General features: G+C 36.0%; 1 protein-coding gene across 5 annotated transcripts in view; it reads left to right on the forward strand.

The window, feature by feature from the left end:
* The window catches only part of LOC150080216 (histone-lysine N-methyltransferase 2C-like), a 1301638-nt gene that overhangs the window by 1184112 nt on the left and 100534 nt on the right, over positions 1 to 16992 (forward strand). For all 5 annotated transcript variants that reach the window (XM_090381514.1, XM_090381519.1, XM_090381517.1 and 2 more), the window contains one exon: positions 9749 to 9885. In XM_090381514.1, coding sequence (XP_090237640.1) covers positions 9749 to 9885 — 137 coding nt within the window. The remainder of the gene's footprint in view (positions 1 to 9748; positions 9886 to 16992) is intronic.

Consider the following 16992-nt stretch of genomic DNA (forward strand, 5'->3'; position numbering starts at 1 on the left):
TGACGCCTAAGCAGTGGAATAATGCAATCATAGTTTTGCTGCATAAGAAAGGAGATAAATCAGAAATTGGAAATTATAGACCAATTAGCTTGTTATCCCACATCTACAAGTTGTTCACAAGGGTCATTACTAACAGATTAGAAAGAATACTGGATGAGAATCAACCGAAAGAGCAAGCTGGCTTTAGGACAGGATTCTCAACTATGGATCACCTTCATGTAATATCACAGCTAATGGAGAAAGCAAATGAATATAAAACACCATTATGCCTGGCATTTGTGGATTATGAAAAGGCATTTGACTCCATACAGCATAAGGCAATGTTTCGGGCACTGGAAAGACAAGGCATTGATACCCCATATATTATGATTTTGAAGAAAATATACGAGAGTGCTACCTCCTTTATTAGACTAGACAAAGACAGTAGGAAATTTAAAATTGAGAAAGGAGTTCGACAAGGAGACAATATCTCCTAAGCTGTTTACTGCTGCCCTTGAGGAAGCTTTCAGAAGATTAGACTGGTCGCAGAAAGGAGTCAATGTGAACGGAGAGTACCTAAACCATTTGCGATTTGCAGATGACATTGTGGTCATAAGCCATGATCCCAAAGAATTAGAGGAAAATCTTAATCAGTTATGCACAGCTAGTAAGGATTTTGGACTAAAGATGAATATGGCTAAAACAAAAGTAATGATGAACAAGTATGCCACAGAAAGAGACATAATGATTGAAGGAGCAGTAATTGAAAAGGTGGAGTCATATACTTATCTGGGACAAGTTATTAGCTGTAATAATGATAAATGGCTGGAAGTCAAGAGAAGAATAAATTTTGGATGGATAGTATTCAGGAAATATAGTCACATACTGAAGAGCAATATCCCAGTTTGTCTGAAACGTAAAATAATGGACCAATGTATACTCCCCACCATGACTTATGGAAGTGAAACTTGGGCACTCACCAAAAGAATGGAAGAGAAGCTGAGAACCACACAGCGAAGAATGGAACGAATCATATTGGGAATAAGACTGTTAGATAAGAAGAGAAACACATGGATTAGGCAACAAACTCAAGTAAAGGACATTCTTATCAAAACTAAAGAACTAAAATGGTCTTGGGCAGGACACATAGCTCGAAGACATGATGACAGATGGACTAAGAAAATAACAGAATGGTATCCAAGAGGAGCTAGAAGAAAACCTGGAAGACAAAGGCGGAGATGGATAAATGAAATTCATGAGTTTGTGGGTAGTAAATGGATGTCCAGTGCTCAAAACAGAAGCAACTGGAAAGTTGCTGGAGAGGCCTTCATCCTGCAGTGGATTGAAAATGGCTGATGATGATGATGATACATTTTTTTGTTTTTTCGAAAATAAAACTTTACTTTAATTGTACAAAATGCCCTCCATAAGTATTAATACATGAGCACCATCTGTCTTCAACAGATCTACCTACTGAAATGCACAAATCAAGTGAAATGTTTTCTGCTTCTTGTTGAATTTTCATCCACAATTTCTCCAATATCTGCAATTTCTGACTGTAAACCCGATTTTTCAAGTATCCCCAAGCAAAAAAATTTAAAGGGGTGAGAGCTGACGACCTTGGAGAATATTCAAAAGCCTCCCTCGATGAACTATCCAGTCATCGTGAAATTCATTGTCAAGATAATCATGCACAGCTTTATGATAATGTGAAGGTGCACCATCTTTTTGAAAATATACCAATGTATCTGCAAACATGTCGCTGATTTTTGGTACAGCACAATCCATCCCTCAACATATCCAGATAATTTTTCCATTAAAATTGCCATTGAATCGATAGGAACTAATTATTCCACATGAAAAGAGCCCCATCCACACAGTTGCATGGTAGGTTGACATCTTTCTGTAGAGTGATGTGTGGATTTTCAATGGCCCAGTAAACACAATTATGGCCATTCATTTTAAATGTGTTTCATGCTGAAAATCATGCTTTTCAGTTGTATCCTGAAAAGCATGATTTTCACCATTTTTTTTATAATGTACTGCTGACAAAATTGCATTTGTCAATATGGATCATCTTCCTGGATTGCATGCACTAATTGAGGTATAAATGGCTTAAAGTTTAATTCCTTCATCATTCTAAAAACACTTGTATGGTTTAAACCTAGCTCTTAAGAACACCGTCTTGATTTTCTTGGGGTGCACAAGATTGCATTTCTTACAGCTTCAACATTTTCAATACTTCTGGATTTCCTCTTCCTGTCACATGCTGAGTTATTGATATTCTGAATGGTTCAATGCTCCTTAAATTTAACCCACAAATGAGTAATTGTTAATCGTGTGGGTGCTTTTGTTCCATATTGTGATTTCCAAGCACTCTGAACTTCATTGACACTTTCATATTTCCAATACCATTTTATAATTGCCTTTCTTTCTTCAAAACTTAATTAGGTACTCTCCATTGTTTTAGAGGTATCTATAAAAGAAAACAAAAATTAAATTATTGTAATGAGTTTAAGAAAATTAAATTAGTGCATATCGTTCATTAAATATAAATATTTAAAGTGCGTATACATAATTTTGAAACACCCTGTATATAAAATTTTAATATAAAAAGAACATGCCGGTCACATATCAAGTCACGTAAGTAGCAAATAGAAATTCATGCACTCCTAAAATAATTTAGAAAAGATGCCAATTAATTCAAATTTAGCAGCACCACCTTAATGGTAAAAATTGCATGAAACATCACTATGAACATAGATGAAAGCCATCCTCAACAACATGACCAGTGGGGTGAAACAAAAATAAATAAAATAAAATAGACCAACCATTCTGCCCCAATAAACTTTAACTAAATAAGTAATAAAGAAGATAAGAAAGAAAGAAAAATGTAAAAAAAAGAAAGAAAATCAGTATAGCAAACATCGGTGGCTGCAAAACATTGCCTACATATTGCACAGTACACGAACAGTATTCAAATTGTTTCTGCACTGCACTGTACAATTATCCTTAGGTCTCTTCTGTTCTTCACCATCTTGAATGTAGTACCACCTAATTGGTATGTTATTGGTATGTACTGCTCATATACAGTACCTTGCATTTATCGCTGTTAACCTTCAATTCCTACTTAGCCCATATGCCTAATTTTTATAGGTCTTGCTGCAGTAGAATGCCTTGATTTTAGTACCCTGACCAGTAAATGGCTGGCTGCCAACTTAGACAATAAGCTTGCCTTCATCACTAAATATTGCAAAAAGTAAGAGGCCCATCTCTGACCTCTGAGCAACTCCGCTAATAACATTAGTCCAAGAAGAGCAGCACCCATTTAAACCACCCTCTGTCTTCTGCCATTCAACCATCCCTTTATCCACAGCATTAACATGCCCTTAATGCCACACTGCTCTAAATTTTACAATAGTGTTTTATTTGGAACACTTTCAAAAGCTTTATTGAAATTAATTATTTGATGTCAAAATTATTAATTGAATTGTTTACTGCATCATAGTAGCTAATCAGATTTGTCTGACAGGATCCTCCTCTTAATAAACCCATTCTGTGATTTCCTTATAATTCCAATTACAGTCAGTCCTCATATAGCACAATAGTTGTGTTCCTAGAAACCCTTGTGAAATGCAAAATCATGCAATATAAACAACTGGCCCTATGGGAAAAATAGGGTTAGGTGCCGACCACCCAAGATTGAACACATATTTGTAACCAAAACATTACCAAACACAATAAATTACCGTAATAAAATACGTAAGTATTTTATTACGACTATTACGTAAAAAATATTGCTAATGCTTTTGCTTTTATCATAAGCAAACTTGTTTTTTGTTTAATTTTCTATTGAAACAGATGACAGCCGCTATATCTCTTCCAATTCTTTGTGCCTTAATCCAATGGATTTTAATTACACTTTGAGTTGTTCCTGCTATGAAAGTTGTTTTTATTTTCTCTGCATTCTTTGAAATTCTCGGCGTTGCCTCATTTAGGGCTGTAGCACGTGCAATATCACATGGTCTTTCATTTCACTCAAAGTGTTTTGCAATTTCATATTTTTTCTCTATCGACAGAGGTGGACTGGCCATAAGCCTTAGGCGCCTCCGTAGCCAGGTGGGAAGGAGTAGCAGTGCGTAGCACACTCTTCTTGATTAGACCGGGGTTCGAGCCCGTCACCACCAAATACGGAGGATGCGGAAAGGTCAGAGAATGACCACTTCACCCAGAGCAATATGGCCTTAGTTGCTAATGCTCCTAAAAATCAAATAACAACAACAACCATAAGCCTTGCCGGAGGCCAGTGTGAATTTGGCCATAAATGCTAGTATGAGGCCACTACAAATTTTCCCGGGTTAGAATTTTTGACCTCTGTTTGTCGATATTGCTTTTCTTTTTCTCTCTGAATCTGTAGTGTCTTCATCAGGATGCTTTCTTTTCACACCTTTTAAGTATTTTACTCATTTTTAGGGAATAAAGCACAATTACAAAATGAGGAGGCACGCTTGATACACAGCCGACCGGGCTAGCCGAGCGGGTAAAGTACATGCCCGGCAACCCAAAGGTCGCGGGTTCGATTCCCGCCTGGGGCTTGGATCAAAGTACTGCAAAAACCTTGGGAGGTGCAATATGGCCACAGAAGCCGATGCGCCAACAATTACCAAAATCAAATCAAATCAAATCGCTTGATACACATAAACAAAGCTGCACACATGTAGCAACTGAATAAACAACACCGTAAATGCAGAGACACATTATGAACACCTCAATAGCTCACATTTTACTAAAGCACATTTCTAGGGGTTACTACCATAAAACAATAAAAACAATTTCCAGTTGCGTTCCTGCTAGTGGAATCTGTTATAAACTGGTAGTAAACTCGATCTAATTGCATTTGCGATAATACCAATAGCTGGAATTGTGCAGGTTTTTATGTTATTATGGTTAAATGTAATTCTCCTTCACTGATATAAAAAACATAAATACATTTTCAGAATCTTCTCTTCATTCCTATCGTGTTGCATTCGGTTGGGGTGATTCCGTGTTCGACTGCCATTTCTTGTAAACAAAAAGGCGATTCGTGCATAAGTGAATTCGGTTCGTGTTATATACGATATCGTTCCCCTATTTATGAATCATGTATGATCGAATTCGTGTAGTGTAAACACGTTATACGAGGACTGACTGTATATGGAAATCACAGAATAGGAAATCACTTTTCTATGAAAGTGTTCCTGTAATACTTCTTTAGCCACTGACTCCATTATTTTCCCTGGAACAGAAATCAAGCTTACATGTCTATTTGTTCCGTTACCTTTGATTCCCTTCCCTTCGTGAACACCACTAGTCTATAGGAACCTTTGCTGAATTCAAGGATGCCTCATAATTGCAGCGAAGGATTTGCTTACCTCTTTTATTGCTTATTTTAATATAACTGGATAAATCCCATCATCTTCTGGATTCTTTTTTTTTTACTTTTGACTCCAGCAATTTATCTTTCACTTCTCAGTTACAATGAAGTCATTTAGCTCCTAGTTATAACTTGGTGTACTTCTGGTATTTCCATACCTAAAAACTTCTTAATGTGTGAATGTAGATGCAGAAGGTTTATTTGGTTTGTCAGCAACCCGAACAGAATCATCAATAGTTATGTCATTCGTAGTGGGCTAATGTTCATCCCTTTCCTTCTAGTATTATCATAAGGAAAGAATTCATTGCTATTTTTCTTTGATTCTTATCCAAGGCTTCTCATAATATGCCTTAGTTTGTCTAATCCCCCTTAATTACCTGATTGTAGACTAGTTTATTTGCTGTATGATTCAGGTCCATTACTAATGTATTACTATTCCATGCATTTGTCTTCTCTTCCACTAGTCTCATCATCTTGACATCCATTTAGGGCTTAACCTTGCACTATCTCTCTTACTTGGTAATAAATGTTACCCCTAACTGCAAATTCTAAATTTGCAGTTGGGGGTAACATTGTCAATTTAAGAACTGTCTGAGACCATTCTAGTTGCCTTTATGAAAGAAAATCCCTTCCCCTTACATCTGACAGTAGTTATATCTTTAATTATATCCCACATCGATATTTTATGGTCACTGCCACCTAGCAGTTCCGTTTTCTGGATATTCTTACTGCACAATGAGTCATTACTGATAATCATCTCAAGATTATTGTTTTCTCTTGTTGCCTCTCTAGCATGCTGCTGCTGTAAAAAAACAGTCATTCAATAAATCCATAAATTTTCTGTTACTGAGCTGTGAATGACCAGCCCACAAGCTTTCTCATTATTTGGACAGTTAACATCCTCTGTTATAAACATTCTGATCTACTGGCCCACTCTGCCTGCCTGTATAATTTTTTTTTTTTTTTTTTTCATTATGCTCATCGTAGTCATGTCATTTTGCTTGTAGCAATCTCCAATTCTCATTCTAGTTTTTCCATTTCTTATGTCACTCTAAACTAATTCAATATTGCACTTGCCACCCACATCATCTGCATATATTGTGTTACTCTGTATGGTTTTAACCAAGAGGATAACCCCCACCCATTCTGTCTATCCTTTCTGTAAACCTTATACTCACCATATTCAAATTTTGCATCCCTTATGTCTGAGTGGCACAGTCTCCAATATCCCTAAAATGCCTACATTTGATGATTTAACCAGTACTTCAAATTCATTAAATTTGTTTACTATACTGTCAGAATTAGTGTATATGCAAGTATACATTCACCTGTTTTTGCTCGTAATAACCCTAATACAGCTCATATATATTTGCTTGTTCCGCGAGGAGCCCATAATAGGTTATGGGAGCTGCCGACTCGAGTGGGTCGGCAGCTCCCATTACCTATTGCAGCTAATAATCGCCTGATGGTCTTGGTGGAGACATTTCTGGCACCTCCCTAGTTGACATTGGTGGTGAATTGCCAGCCCTGAAATCCCTAACACCTCATTTTCCAGGCTGTTGCATGTCCAAATAGATTCAGTGCAAAAATAAGTTTCACTTTTGCTTGCAATTGCTGTGAAACTAAGTCTGTTTATCCCCTTAGATAGAATTCCAACCTACTTAACACTACTCCAATAGCACCAGCAAATATTCTTGCACCTGTTCTATTTAAGAAGTGGTACTTGCACAGGAAAGAATAGGACATAGTTATCTGACTCACCTCCATCTACTCACAGGTGATGATCCTCTCAGTGTCCAAACTGTTCAGCACATCTAACCATTCAAACATATTCTGATTGACTGCCCCCACTATCAACAAGACAGAACTTTCATCCATTGTTCTCAGGTTAATCTCTGAGAACCAATGATACTACAGCATATTATTGGTGATGAAGCGAACATTAATGAATTTTTCTGTTTTCTGAAATGAAAATGATGTGGCTAACATTTATTTTCTAGCACATACCCATGAATAGGCATGCTATAGCCACTGCACTACCACACACACACACACACGCACCTCACAAGCCTAGAAAAAGGAGGCCAAATACTGAATGATGCTATTGACTTAATAAAAAGGTGCAGTACAATTGCAATAAAACTGAAGATTGGACAATACAGTACAAAAATAAGTCAAGTTAAATAAAGTTCTGAATAGTAATGTGGAATTTCAAACTATGTGTAAAATTTTTAGTATCTTACTTGGAAAAAATTATAGTCTGCTTAGCATCAAGGAAGAACTAATAACAAGTGATGTAGTACAATGAGTGGACAGAAATCATGGGATACCCACCTAGTAACGGGTAGGCCCACCTTTCACCCAGATAAGGACAATTACACAGCTAGGCAATGAGTCCACTAGTTCATGAAAACGCTCCACAGGTATTTCCATGCATGCTTGCTGCACCGCTGTCCATAATTCCGTCGGATTCTTAGGTGGAGGATCCAAAGCTCAAACAGACCTTTCCACATCATCATCATCTCTGGGATGATGTGGACCTTTCGACATCATCCCAGAGATGCTCCACAGAGTTCGTGTTTGGCGAACTGGGAGGCCATTCCATGGTTATAAAATCTGCAGAATACTCTTCAAACCATATTTTAGTCACAACGGCTCTGTGGGGAGGCGCATTGTCCTGCTGGAAGAGTCCATTGCCCTGTGGATGCAAAATGACCATGACGAAATGCATATTCTCTGCAAGGATGGACACATAACTTGGACCATTCAGAGATGCATCTAGACATACCAGAGGTCCCAACGTAGAGTCCTGTGTCGTGGTGTTAGCATTGAGACTGTGGTGGGTCGGCAGCTCCCATAACCTATTGCAGCTATTAATCACCTGGTGGTCTTGGTGGAAACATTTCTGGCACCTCCCTCATTGACGTCGGTGGTGAATTGTGTCACTGTCACTCTCTGGTTGGCTGAAATAATGTGAGACAGATATCGACAGCCACGTTCATCCACCACTTTCTCTGCCCACAGTGCTGTCCACAATGAGATGTTATTCCAGAAATGGCATATTCCTGATATACTCTTCATACTGTCGAACGAGAATAGTGCAATTTCTGTACCACCTCCGCAATAGTGACCCACGCATTGGGCACCCATTATCATCCCTCTTTCAAAGTCAGTTAACTCACGTTTATCCATACTGACATTGAATTACCGTCTATGTGAATGCAGTGTACCTATACACCTGCCAAGCGGTGGGTTCATCCACTAGTGAGAGGGATGACAGTATTGCATTGCCCAGGAACCAGGTATCCCATGAAGTCTGTCCTTTCAATTCATTGAAAGGACAGAACTCCTTTAAACATCCAGAGATGTTAAAGGAGCTTTTTCAGGTATGAAAACCTGCTGGCAGACAATTGTAATTTGTTTACACCTAGAAACCTGAGATCTTTGTTGCCAGCTGAAATGTAGACTAAGGTTCAAGTGTCAGTTTTATTATTATTATTCCACAATAACTCTTATTTCATTATTTTTATTGTGATTGAAGTGTGTGTGTGTGTGTGTGTGTGTGTGTGTGTGTGTGTGTGTGTGTGTGTGTGTGTGTGTGTGTGTGTGTGTGTGTGTGTGTGTGTGTGTGTGTGTGTCACTTTGTTTCATGAGTTAATAAATTCTCATTTTTTAAGTGCATTAAAGGCACAATTTCAAGTCAAGTTATAGTTATCATGTATGGTAACTATATTATAATAGTTTTGTCATTCTGTGAGTATTGTTGTTATTGGTTGATAAAGGCAGTGTGTACCCCCTCATCAACATCTGTAGTGATTTAGTGGCCGACAGCTTATTTTGATTTAATTATTTTAAACTTATGTATATTTTATGTTTATTCATTTATTTTTGTTTCATAACAGTTTAATATCTTAGTCAAATACAGGTTATTTTAGTAGTCATCAGACATTTATTTATACATTAAATATTTTATTTGGCAGTCTGTCTGCTCGATGATTTCAAGAATTTTTGTGAAGAACAGCAACTAGTGATTTATACATAATTGTGCCATTTATTAGCAAGTGACACAAAAGTGTGTAGGTATACTGCTTTCTTTCAAAATACATGAAACACCTTGGTTTAGTGCTTTGGGTGACAGATTTTGATTACTTATTTGGTTTTGCTAAGGAGCATTCAACATTGGAATGTGCCAATATGATAACATTGCTGCTAAAATGCCCTAAATTTATGATTTAAAGAAATTCAGATTTTTATTAGATTTAAAAAAGAACTGCTTTCAAAATTATTGGAATTCAGTAAACTGAAATTTCATATATATATATATATATTTTTTTTTTTTTTTTGCCAATCCAATAGGAGTATGGCAACAGGTATTAAGACCAATTGAAAAACTACGTAAGGATGGCCAAACTATTAAAGTTTTTCCCAACTTCATTTCTGGAGAGGATTTGTTTGGCTTAACAGAGCCAGCAGTACTTCGAATTTTGGAATCAGTGAGTTATACTTAATAATATAACCATATAAAATTAATTTAGCCTTATGTTATGTCAAATTTTTAAACTTTGGTCATGGCTACTGTTTTTGCAGCAGAGGGAGACTAAGAAGCAGAAAATGTAATCGCTCCGATTAGAGGGTGATGTTGAAGAACAACCCAAAACTTAGTCATTAAGAAGTATTCAAGAACTGGATGAAATTATGAGATATGTGTGTGAAGTACAGTAATTGAATGGTTCTTTAAACAAAAAAAAAAAAAAAAAGTACCACCATTATGATAAACATGGAACATCTATAGGTTCCACATAGAAAATTTATTCTCAGTTATTCTAAGATAATTATGACATCTTTGCTGATGCTTTTGGAGAGGGGGAATATGCAGATCATAAATTGTCTTGGTCAAAAGCATGGATAGATTTGATTCTTTCTGCAACTTAAGTATCCTATTAGGACATATAAAACTTGTGAAGTATGAGGAAGTATATAAGAGCTTTGAAATGGCTGAAATACTGTGTACCATGAGACCTTTTTATGGAGAGAACTCCATTAACACTTACCATAAGCAACTACATGTTTGTTTGTTGTTTGGTTTTTAGGAGCATTAGCAACAAAGGCCATATTGCTCCGGGGATATGCAGTGGTCATTCCCTGACCTTTCCGCATCCTCATATTTGGTGGTCACGGGCTCGAACCCCGGTCTAATCAAGAAGCGTGTGCTACACACTGCTGCTCCTGCCCACCTGGCTATGGAGGCACCTAAGTTAAGAGGCATGATTGACCCCTAGCCCATGGGCTTTATGCAGTCTTGGCCATGTAGCAGCTCTAAATGTTGTGCATCTCTCTCCTGAGCTTAAACCTAGCATATCACAAAATATAGTTTCAAGATTTTTGAAAATATTTTATAAAAATGTTTTTTAAGTCAAATTTTATTAAATTTTGAAAATATCTGTTCTTAGTATTCAGTTACATCCAATTAATTCAGTTACATACAGATACATCCAATTAATAAGAATGTTATTAGTGCCCATGTAATAATTTTGTTGGATTTTTGTACTTATTAAGTGTAAACAATTAAACTGTAAATATATATATATATGCTTATCAATGAAAATTAAATCCTATTTTGAGAAAATGCATGATTAGTGGTGAGGAACTTTTTTTTGTAGCCTGCAACCTGTGTGGTCTATCCTTCAGCATTTTATCTGTTTTGTTCTCCTGGAAAAAAAGATTGGATACCCCTCTCTGAGAGATACAAAGACTGTGAAATGACAGACTCTTATATGGTTTTATGCCAATGCTATTAATTCAGTTAATAAATTATGCAACAAAATATAATTAACATAAAAATAGTCTTGTTCTGGTATATTAGATGTGAAATTTCAATATGGTAAATAACGTGTACAGGAAAGACAAACACAGAAAAGGGGGCTTTATGCTTTTATTTGCAAAGAACACTGATAGGCAAGCACCATCAAGATATTATTATGTCCATCTGGTTTGATAAAAAGTGTTAGTTGATAGTTACAATGACAGTTTATACAAATAGATGGAGGGGACAGCAGATATGGATGTATTATCATGGAGACTTTGGATGGATCATTCATACAGCAGTGATATTATATTTCTTAATCGATTAAATGACTGCTTCATCTATCACCATGTTAGAGATGTCTTGTGGGAAAGCAATATTCTTGACCTCATTTTTACCAGAAACCAACTGTATTGAGAACTTCTGCAAGTAGTAATCATAATGTATTAATGTGGAACATATTTAGACTTTAGAAAGTGTGCAGCATGCCTCCCTAGAGATTGTACGAAGCATTTTTTTAACAAAATACAGATATACCATTCCAGTAATCCAGCTGTGAAGCATATTTTATTTCAACCTTTAAAATTAAATGTATTAAATGTAAAGAATATTTTAATTTTTAAAAGCATGTATGCTCATAACTAAATTTTATGTGAGATCTGTTTATTTGCGCCTGTGCTGGAGGAGGGAGCAAGAAATTTATGAAATATTTTAAGGAGGTGTGCAAGGTATAAAAGTTTAGGAATATCTGGCATAGATTCTTTGAAATAAAACCCATCTGAGTGGGAACAGTTGGTAAAGCTAACAAACACAAATGCTAAATGAGAACTGTTCAGAGAAATACTTCTGAAATCTATCCACCTTGTTATACACACACACACACACTGGTCAAAAAAATACAAATCTTTATTAAGTATTGAATTTGGCCAGCTTTTTTCAAATAGCAGCAAGTGTGCAATGCAGCATAGACTATAAGGTGTTTTAGTGGTCTAATTGTAACCATGCTTCCAACAAAGTATCAAGTAATTGTGACAAACGGTGATGAACTGGAGCCGGTTCGCATAAACCAGTTGTTAAAAATATTCGTAATTGTGAAATGGTTCAAAATTTTTGGTTTTTACAAAAATTTTGCAATTTTCATAAAAACGGAATAATCTTAATCTTATAAAAAATTTCTAGTACAGTGCTTAAAGAGCTATTTCTATAACAGTGTGTGTGCTTCTCATTTGTAGATTGCGATATGCATTCAAATTCATCCTGACACAAGAGTTGAGACAAATGTCTAGTTCAGTGGTTTTCAACCGGGGTGCTGCAACAACATTCCAGGGATGCCACATAATTTGGGTTTAAGTTACTTAAACTTTTTTTTTTTTTTTTTTTTTAATTTATATATTTATTTCATAATAAAAAGGTGTACGGTATCTTTTTAATTTTGTGCTGATCTGTAATTGCTGTTTATTTAGTACCTCTGTATAAAGAATAAAATTATATTATATTATATTATATTATATATATATATAGAATACAGTAGACTCTTGATTTTCCGGAATAGATGGTAAAAAACAAATCCCAGATAATCGATTTCCTGGTTAATCCAAAAATACAGAAATCCCCGACATACGTAAGAGATATGTTCCAGGACTTTTTACTTTGTCGAGTTTTACGTAACTCGGGAATGACTAGTAACATATTGCTACTATATTATTATTGACAAATCTGAATTTTGCACGATACTTGTTAATGTTTGACCATTTTAATACATCCTTATTACTTTAATTTTCCGATCCAAATCGATCGCTTTCCTTTTGTTGGTAGATTTACTAGTAGCGCTGTCACTTATTCTCTTAGTCGGCACCATGATAACAGTCAAAATGAAATTTTCTATAAAGAACTTCACAGGGTTTAGGCGAAAACTCATTATTATCACCCTGCGAGAGCTCACATTTTGCTAACGCATATTTCTGGAAGTCACTTCCATAAAACAATAAAAACAATTTGCACTTTCCGTGTTATTGGACTTTTATGTTCGTGCATCTAATTATAAACAGGTAGTAAACTTGATCTTATTGTATTTGCGATAATACTGATAGCTGGAATTCTGTGTGTTTTTACGATATTATGGTGAAATGTGTTGACCCTTCACTGAAATCTTCAGTCATATAAAAAAAAAAACCATAAATAAATTGTAAGAATCTTGTCTTCTTTCCTATTTTTTTGCTTGTTACTCTGTATCTCACTTGTGCAATTTGTGCGCGCAGTGATCGTTATTATTGATTGCTTTTTTTTTTTTTTTTTTTTAAATTTTACCATCCTTAAAAAAAAAAATTTTTTTTACGATGTTACGTATGGTTTGGTCACCAACATTATTGGTGACCAAAGCCATATTGCTCCGGGGATATGCGGAAAGGTCAGGGAATGACCACCATTCCCTGACCTTTCCGTATATGGTGGTGACGGGCTTGAACCCCAGTCTAATCAAGAAGCGTGTGCTATGCGCTGCTGTTCCTTCCCACCTGGCTACTGAGGCGCTCACCAACATTACAGTGGTTCATTAGAGATTTAATGGATGCACCATTTTCAAAATTTTGTTTAACTGAAAGCGCAACTCTTGCATTTACCCATCATTTTCGCGATTTCTAAACAAAAAAATTTTTTTTTACTATAAAAAGAATTTCAACATCCCTGACATAAATAACGAAACAAAATTTGTCTTTTTGCTATGCAACAGAACACAACAATTGACACAACAAACTAAACATTTGTTCTTTTTTTTTTTTTTTTAGCGGCGGGTGTAAAGACAGTGGGGTTGCAAGATATACTAATATCCCAATGACGACTTATAATGCTGCTTGTCACTTATTTACAACTTGCAAAACATCTGGTTATACCTATTCTATTTATTTCTTGAATTTTATGATTTCTTGGGGTTTTTCTTTTTTTATTTTTCCCTTCTTATTTGGAATCTTGAAGTGTCCTGGTTAATCTGCTTCCCAGTTAATCCGATCCTGGTAAATCGAGAGTCTGCTGTATATATAATTTGTATCATGAATTGTAATTTTGTTTATAGTTATATTATTGTAATAGCTATCATATAACATATATTTTTTTAATATTATATATTATATATATAATATGAGAAATTATAGAGTTCTTAAAATACCGTGATTGTTAGACTAAATTCCAAATAGCAAATGCTAAATGTACGGTACTCACCTTATACACAATAAATAATAGTTATTAGGGTGAAATGTTGGCTAAATTTTGGGTTGAATAATTTAAATTTAAATTAGTAAATTAAAAAAGAGAAAAAATTAATTAATTTCACAGAATTTAAAAATTAAAATAAGCGCAAGGAGGCAGAAGTGCACAACTCCATCCCTGGTTGTCATGAAGGAAAGTTAATTAAAAAACTCTAAGTAATATAAAACTGATAATGCCAGTAGTCGTAATGATGGAGTTTCATTTAGTTAAAATCGTCTTCAGTTGGCAAAGTTGAGTAGAGAGTGAGCCTGTGCTGTATTTAAAAGAAATATCTATACTCCCATGATGCTCTTTGAAACACGTGGGAATCTCAAATGTGAGAGATTCCAGACCGGGGAAAGATTGAAGGGGAGTTTTGCATTTATGATGTTAAGTTTAGAGTGGTGACGGAATCATTCAATAATGAGAGCCTCATATTGGAGAATTTTATAGCTAGTTTTTAGTTTTACTATAATAATGGCGGAATCGACTAGGGTGGTGTGGTTGTGGGTGTGTGCATGAATTGTGAGCTCCGTGCTAGATTGTGCTGTTCTAAAACTGTTATAGTGATAGTATGCACGTGTATTAGAGGTTAACAGTATCCTAGAACTCACTTCATTATTACTAGATGCCAGATATTTCAGGTTTCACAACAAAATTTTTCAGCAAAAATTTGGCCTACCCATGGGTCTAGGTATTTCTGCCCCTTTGTCTGAAATTTATTTAGCTACAATAGAAAACCAAATTTTACACCCTTCCCCTTCAGAGATAAAATTATACACACGCTATGCAGATGATACACTTATAATAGGTAATAAATCCACAATAGACAATCTTTTCTCAAAATTCAACTCAATACACGATAGATTGAAATTCACACTTGAAATTGAAGCAGACAATCAAATTAATTTCCTCAATCTTTCCATTTACAAAACAGGCACCAAACTGGGCACCAAGATTTTTAGAAAAAATACACACACAGGGAAATATTTACATTTCGCATCGCAACACCCACTTAGCACAAAAAAAGCCGTCCTATGTAATCAAATTCATAACGCCATAAAATACACCTCCTCACAAGATGACTTATCCAAAGAACTCCAGTATCTCACAAAAACGTTTATAGCTAGGAACTATCCACCCCAACTAATTCAACACACTATTTTCATTGCAAAAAAAAGTAATATTAACAACTCAACCAAACATAACATACACGTATAAATTATAAATCCAGTTTAATGTAAAAATACAAATATATATATATATCTGCAATAAGGCCTCTAAGGTTGGGATTATTCATACCACAAATTTAAAAATATACACCAACCGTTTATAACGGATTTAATAATAAAATAAAATGATACAAAAGACTGTAAGATAATATTTACAAAAAATATGATTATTTACAAAAAACTAATTTGCAACTAAAATAAAATAAAATAAGTAAATAAGTTAAAATGCATTAAAATATAAATTTAAAATCGATAAAAACACTATTCAAGCTTTCGAAGGTGTCTACCTCCTTCCTCAGCAATAATGAATATTTAAGCGACACATCCTTAAGCACCAGGTTCACGGCACACGTGGATGACCAGGCGCATACTCGGTATTCCTTTCACTTGTACCAGAACTATGTCTGGCCAGAACCACAGTTGAATTATGTCTTTCCAGTACAACCTTGGTTTTCCAAGGAGTGATGTATAAACAGGTTCACGGCACGGTCATGGGTTCTCCAATCAGCGCCATTGTTGCAAATCTGGCTATGGAGGTACTAGAGAATAGGGTTTTTGCGAGATTGGAGTTCCCTATGCGTAAGTGGAAACGATATGTTGATGACACGTTTACTATTGTAAAGAAGGGGGAGAGAGGAAGATGTGGTCTCATTTCTCGATGGTTTTTCCCCCTTTATAAAATTCACCTCGGAGGTAGAAATAGATGGTACCCTCCCATTTCTGGACATTATGGTATATAGGGAAGGCCCCAGACTTAGAACTAAGGTTTATAGGAAACCAATGTGTAGGGGCCAGTACACACATTATAGGACGGCACAGACTGTCCAACATAAAAATAGTGTGGCCAGAGCGCTTTTGGGTAGGGTGAGGACATATTGCAGCACCTCTGAGGAGGGGGAGAAGGAAATTAGGCAAATAATGACGGATCTTATGAGGTGCGGTTACCCACAGAGGGTCATTGATAAATACAATAGAGAGGAAGAGCCCAATCGGGTAGTTCCGCCTGTACCGCTTACCACAGTGTATATTCCCTACTATCCGGGCCTGTCGGATCGCATTGCGAGGATGCCTCGCAACTTTCAGACACGCTGTGTGCAGCTCCCGGGCCGGAGGTTGCACACAGTAGTGTCACAGGTCAAAGACCCCATTACTAGGGATTCTAGTAGTGGGGTCGTATATGAGATCAAATGCCCGGATTGTAGGGAATGTTACGTGGGGGAGACAGGACGGCGTCTCAAGGACCGTCTGGGGGAACATTCGAGAGCGATACGGACCGCACAGCTCAATAAATCAGCCATTGCCGAGCACTATTGGGAAAAACAACA

This window comes from Mastigoproctus giganteus, chromosome 9 (assembly GCF_048544385.1).
Source record: "Mastigoproctus giganteus isolate SK-2022 chromosome 9, ASM4854438v1, whole genome shotgun sequence".
Lineage (NCBI taxonomy): Eukaryota > Metazoa > Arthropoda > Arachnida > Uropygi > Thelyphonidae > Mastigoproctus > Mastigoproctus giganteus.